The sequence below is a fragment of the Mycetomoellerius zeteki genome, unplaced genomic scaffold (assembly GCF_001594055.1).
Source record: "Mycetomoellerius zeteki isolate Tzet28-1 unplaced genomic scaffold, Tzet1.0 scaffold118, whole genome shotgun sequence".
NCBI lineage: Eukaryota > Metazoa > Arthropoda > Insecta > Hymenoptera > Formicidae > Mycetomoellerius > Mycetomoellerius zeteki.
In genome coordinates, this window is record NW_017256105.1 from 8,054 (window position 1) to 14,267 (window position 6,214).

General features: G+C 36.2%; 2 protein-coding genes and 1 long non-coding RNA gene across 3 annotated transcripts; 2 read left to right on the top strand and 1 right to left on the bottom strand.

The window, feature by feature from the left end:
* The first annotated feature begins 570 nt into the window (after window positions 1-570).
* On the top strand, window positions 571-2,034 carry LOC108729614 (uncharacterized). Its single transcript, XM_018458792.1, has 3 exons — window positions 571-852; window positions 960-1,309; window positions 1,400-2,034. The coding sequence occupies exons 2-3, from the start codon at window positions 1,132-1,134 to the stop codon at window positions 1,558-1,560; spliced, it is 339 nt and encodes a 112-aa protein (XP_018314294.1). The 5' UTR covers window positions 571-852; window positions 960-1,131; the 3' UTR covers window positions 1,561-2,034.
* Window positions 2,035-2,229: 195 nt separating this feature from the next.
* LOC108729608 (uncharacterized) lies at window positions 2,230-4,267 on the bottom strand. The gene is made up of 3 exons (XR_001936941.1): window positions 4,177-4,267; window positions 2,864-3,228; window positions 2,230-2,776 (listed from the first exon to the last, which is right to left on the bottom strand). It is a non-coding gene; the product is annotated as an uncharacterized lncRNA (long non-coding RNA).
* A 1,347-nt stretch (window positions 4,268-5,614) lies between these two features.
* Window positions 5,615-6,121, top strand: LOC108729589 (uncharacterized). Its single transcript, XM_018458762.1, has one exon. It carries the CDS (start codon window positions 5,615-5,617, stop codon window positions 6,119-6,121), a length of 507 nt encoding a protein of 168 aa, XP_018314264.1.
* Window positions 6,122-6,214: the final 93 nt, after the last annotated feature.

Sequence of the window (6,214 nt, forward strand, 5' to 3'; positions counted from 1 at the left end):
CCTTACGTTACGACTACGGAACTTACGTCTCGTTACGTCTCGTTCTCTGCCATAGCCCTAACACTAGCGCTACTATCGGTCGTGAGCATCGCGAATTCTTACGTCATGATTGTGACTAGTCAATTCTCACACTCCGACCCAAATCTAAAGCCAATGACACATACAAAAATGTAAAGGTCCGTCTACAATGAGATTGGCTGTAAGCCGTAAAGAAGTAGGTAGTAGCGCAATTTCTACAACGATGGGTGCGTTCAGCAAAACGTTTGTTTTGCAACTATTGTAAGTTTCCTTCTCGCTAATTGGATCATACTTTTAGATCTAGAAGAATGGTCCTATCTCAGCAGACAATCATAAAACGGTTGCAAAACTGTTGAATCTGCTGAACGCAGCCGATGTCTGTCTACAATGGAACGGTGGTAATAGTATAATCGGCCAATGAGAAAACAGATTGTTTGAAATCAGAAAATACACCGTTTGAGGTTACATGCAAAATGTGATAGTTTTCTCAACACTTGCAATATTATGAATATAAGAAAAATTGGACTTTTCTTTTTATTTTGCTTATCTTGGCACAGTTTATTACTGTCGCAATGGCAGGTTATAAGAAGAAGGATGACAATAAAGCAACGATGTTGGTGGGTTCGACCTATGAACAGGCTACGAAATGCTCAAGGATTTTACCATAACCTCGTTCAAAAATTACTTCAGAGTGATCATGAAGAATTCTTTGAATTATATAGAATGTGGCCCGAGCAATTTAATTTCCTAGTAAATTTGCTTCATCCTCATCTAAAAAAAAAACAGTATTCGAGCTTCTCTTCCTACAGAATTGCGTCTTGCTGTCACTTTAATGTAAGTAAAAATTTTACATTTTAATTTTATTTTATTTTCTTCTTTGAAGTAATCTTATCATGATTATTATATATATGTATATATATATATATATATACAGGTAACAGGTATTTATCCCAAAGTGATAGCGCTAAGTTGAAACATGCAGAATTTAGGATAGGCAAGTCAACTGTTCATAAAATAGTAAATGAAACTTGTCGAGCAATTTGGACAGCGTTACAGCCAATTGTTTTGAAACCTCCTAGTAAAGAAGACTAGAAATCCATAAGTGAAGAGTTCATGGAAAAGTGGCAGTTTCCAAACTGTCTAGGAGCAATAGACGGTCGTCATATGAGAATTCAGGCTCCACCTAATTCTGGATCAGCATTCTATAATTATAAGCAATTCTTCAGCATAGTTTTACTTGCTATTTGCGATGCATCGTATAAATTCATATGGGTTGATGTTGGGCAGTACGGTGGGTATATTTATTTATCCTTTAACTGTTTACTATATAGTTTATAATATATGTTCTCTCTGTAATTGTCACTCTGTGATCTATTTTCAGGTTCGATAAGTGATGGTGGAGTATGGGCTAACACAGATTTTGCAAGTGATCTGGCTGCAGGCAATTTACTCTTACCAGATCCGACATCACTTCCAGAGACTAATATTCCTTTGCCTTTTTTTTTATTGGCGACGAGGCTTTCCCATTGTCAATACATATGACGCGTCCCTATCCGCGTAAAAAGCTGACTGATGATATGAGGATCTTTAATTATCGTTTGTCACGTGCACGGCGCACAATAGAGAATGTTTTTAGCATTTTAACTGCACGATGGCATATCTTACACAAACCTCTTTGCATGTCAATAACCAACTGCGAAAATTTGGTGAAAGCCTTCATCTGCCCACAATTATATTATGATTGCGGAAGAACAGGAAAATATGAACAATCGTTAGTATTATACAACAAATTTAATTGATATCGAGGAAGAAGATGGCAGCATTAGAGAAGGACAATGGAGAAGGCATTTTTCGTCACACTTTTCTGAAATTGGTTGAATGGGTGCTAACCGTGCAAATTCTGTAGCGAAGAAAATAAGAAATACCCTTAAAGAATATTTTGTTTCTCCAATTGGTCAAGCTCAAGCTCCATGGCAACATGATTACACTTTTAGAGGGGCTATTATCAATCCTCCTCATTAATATAATTTCTAACTTTATTATATAAATAGAAAATACTTATTGCAGCAAAGACTATACTATTTAAATTAAGTAAAAAAGATGTTTATATATAAATAAGATATGTTCATATATATTAGGCATTATATGTAAAAAAATATTGTACAAGCAATAAATATAATAATAGAAATCTATTAAAAGTTTATTGTTCCTTTTTTATTTCTTACATTTCAAGCAGTCTTATAATCTTTCAACGTACTATTCATATTGCTCGGTCGAAAACAGAGAACCTTTAACTTAAACCTTAAAAGCTATAGCTGTACATATTTTGAATTTATAAGTTGGAGTATTTCTACCATACATTCAAGACGCTTTTCTTCAGGTACAGATTTAAGAGCATATGCAATGACAATTGAGACTGGATCATTCACGGTTGATTGTGAAGATTGATTACAATTGTATTGATTGGAATTTGTCAAGGATTCTTCTATTTTTTGAGCGACAGAAGTCAAGGCTGTTGATTGCCTGGTCATAGCTTGTACAAATAGTTCATCCTCTTTCTTCTTGCGTTTAGCGTAGTTATCTGGTTCAGGAATAGTTCTTTTTGTTGACAACTTCTGTATCGATTTCAGCTTTTTCTTTGGTGCATTAACTACTGCAGAAGAACATTCCTCCACATTGAGATTACTAGACAATACAGACGTACGTGTAGCAACTTTTTCCTTGCTATTCTCAATCAAGGATATAGATGCATCATCATCTGAAGATAAAAAGAGATAAATGAAAACTATGCACTTCATATTTATTCCATTCTATATACTATATTTACACATATTAATTTACTTACTGCTAAACACTGACTCCAAATCACTTGTAGACCATATACTTGACGGAGACAAAAGCACTGATGCTTGTGGAGATACTTGTGGAGACGGTACTTGTGAAGACGGTGTATGTGGAGATGGTGCTTGTGGATATGATACTTGTGGAGACGGTGTATGTGTAGATGGTGCTTATGGATATGATACTTGTACAGACGGTGTATGTGGAGATAGTGCTTGTGGATATGATACTTGTGGAGACGATATTGATCTTGATGATAGTGAAGGTGATGTTGAAGATGAAGGTAAAATCAGTAAAGAAGGAAGGGAAGTTTTCTCTGTGATTGTGATCTTATTCATAATTTTCTTTGACGTATAATTACTGACAGTTCTGAAACATAAAAATATGTACTAATATCTAATGTCACGACACACCAAGCTAATTTTGGATACTTTTAGCAGGAGACATAGATGATACACAGTATAACACAATGAATCATTACATTTTTTTTGTTAATGTTAAACAAAGATCAATGTACATTGTGTCTCTTGTTAAAAAGTACAATTCATTTATAAATGACAATTATATATGTACTTGCGAGGCGTGATATGGTCTACCAAAAATAAACACAGATTGTAAAATTGCCATTTCAGTACATATAGAGGTTTTGCGCTTTGTCCGGAGATAATTATTCAGAATACCTCCCTCACCTCCGATTTCGATGAATTAGGCTTATTCGACGCGTTTTTGCACAAAACGAAAGAATCTGGCAGAAAAAAGTGTCGCTCTGCCTCGCGAACCGAGATATTTAGCGTTAAAGTTGACGACTCTGCAGGTTAGGAAATCTGTCATACCGACTATGTGTAGTGCTACCAGTATGCCTTCTTCGTGCTCTCTGACTTCATGCGCATGCGTCTCATTACTTGTCGGTCCAACAGGCATGTAAGGTGACCATTCCTTATTAACACCTTTCGTGCAAAATCAAATTCAAAAATGAACTACATGTAGCGCTACTCTATTCCAAATAAATCCTAACCCATGTGGACAGTGGGGTGTATAGACAGTAATGCTTGGGTTACAAATATTCCAAGCGGACAATGTCTAAGCACTACTACATACGTTTAATTTATTTTATAGCATTGATTTCAAATTTCGTGCACATAGTCGGTATGACAGATTTCCTAACCTGCAGAGTCGTCAACTTTAACGCTAAATATCTCGGTTCGCGAGGCAGAGCGACACTTTTTTCTGCCAGATTCTTTCGTTTTGTGCAAAAACGCGTCGAATAAGCCTAATTTCATCGAAATCGGAGGTGAGGGAGATATTCTGAATAATTACCTTGTCCGGATTTCCCTTTGAGACTTACTATTACCTTCCGTCTTTCTTTACCAAATCGTTGACGAATGTTGTATCACATCTTCGCAGCATCTTTTCCTGGTGATAAAAGAAATTAAAACATGAATAAAGTAACCTAAACCTATCCCTAACCCTAACCTCAACGTCATATGCAAACATATGAACTAATTTATATGCATCTTACCTGACATTCGTTGTGACAAACAAGATCCAATGCTCTCTCAAGCTAATGGCTCCTGCATACTGAACGCGAAAAAGCTTACCGCGCGGCAAAATGCGACGCGGTAACCAATGAACATGTTAGGAGTTGTAAGCTTATTGGCTACCGCGTCACATTTTGCCGCGCGGCAAATGTTTGCGCGTCTAGCGTGCAGAAGTCCAAAAAAATATTTTTTATGCCACTGTAAAAATCGCCTCGTTGATTGGTTGCTGCTTTCGCTGCTTGACGCTTGACGCTTGCATGTGAATGCACCTTATGTTTACCGTAAGCCGTAGACAGTACCGAAATGGAAATAATCCATTTCACTTACGGCTACCGTTACGAGTTGCGATTTCCTTTACTGCCTACTGTTAGGGTGCTATTACATGAGCGCGGAAACGCGGAAATGCGGAAACGCGTAACCAATCAGAAGCAATCCTGTTAGGCTGCCATCACATGCGGTGTACCTAGCGTAAGCGTAACCTGCGTATTTTAGTAATTTACCAGAAGTTACGCCAGTTTAAAAGTCATCATTCACATGGCGCGTTTTTCGTAAAATTCGCGTAAAGCATAGCCAATATCTTCATAAAGCTGACCAATAACAGATCAGGCCTTCTATTGTACAATAGAGCAGAAATACTAAATGACTTCTTTATTGGTTGTTATTATTTAAGCGTATTGTTAAATACGCGTCATGTGAATGGGATACTTTGTATAAGAATGTGTGGAAGCGCAATATATGTAGTTGTATCAGCCGTATGAGGTTAAGATTGCAGTAAATAACAGACATAATGTATATGTATGCCGGATAAAAAGTATTGAACTGCTTTGATAGTCGAGTAAATACATCATATAAATAACTTGAAGCTCGGAATCGTTACATTTAATTTTTTCATTGCCTATTAAAAAGTGTGAAGGTAGGAAAGGTTATTTATTACTTTTGTCATATGTACTCCTAGTCCTTTTGTTTTAAATAAAATAAATTTTTATTTTCTTTATCTTTATTAGTAAGTTTATTAAAAGAACTCGTTTTCCAAAAGTTCAGTTTCCTTGAATATAATGGATTCCAACCTTATGTCAGTGATTATTAGCAAAAAATTGCAACAGTGGAAGAAGATGAAACTGACGTTACAACATCGGAAAGTTGGAAAATCGAATATATTAAAACTCATTGCACTACGGAAACTTCTAGTAGAGCGTGAAAGAGAAGGAAACAAGAGGATGTGGGTTCGCTCAATATTTACACAATTGCAAAGACATTTGCAAGGAGACAGTGACAATCTGACCATAGAAATGCAGCTACAAGATCAGGAAATGTTCTACAATTATTGTAGAATGTCTGTAGAAATGTTTGATCAATTACTAAGTATTGTTGGGCCTCTTCTTGAAAAACAAAATGTTGTTCGAGAACCAATATCGGCTCGCACACGACTTCTAGTATGTTTGCGTTACTTAGCTTCTGGTGACAGTATGGCCTCAATATCCTATGCATTTAGGATTGGAGTAAACACTGTTTCAAAAATTGTTTCTGAAACATGCGAAGCATTGTGGAATTCTCTTCACGAATCTGTAATGCCACCACCAAATGAAGAGACTTGGTTGAGAATCGCGAGTGAATTTGAGAAAAAATGGAATTTCCCGCATTGTATAGGTGCGATAGATGGGAAGCACGTTGTAATTCAGGTCAAATTTTTTCTGGAATATATTTGCTGTTTATTTGTATTGTAAAGTACTTGAATGATTAATCTCTGACATTTTTTTTTCTATTTGCCTTTTAGGCACCACCTCATAGTGGGTCAGTATATTATAATTACAAAGGAA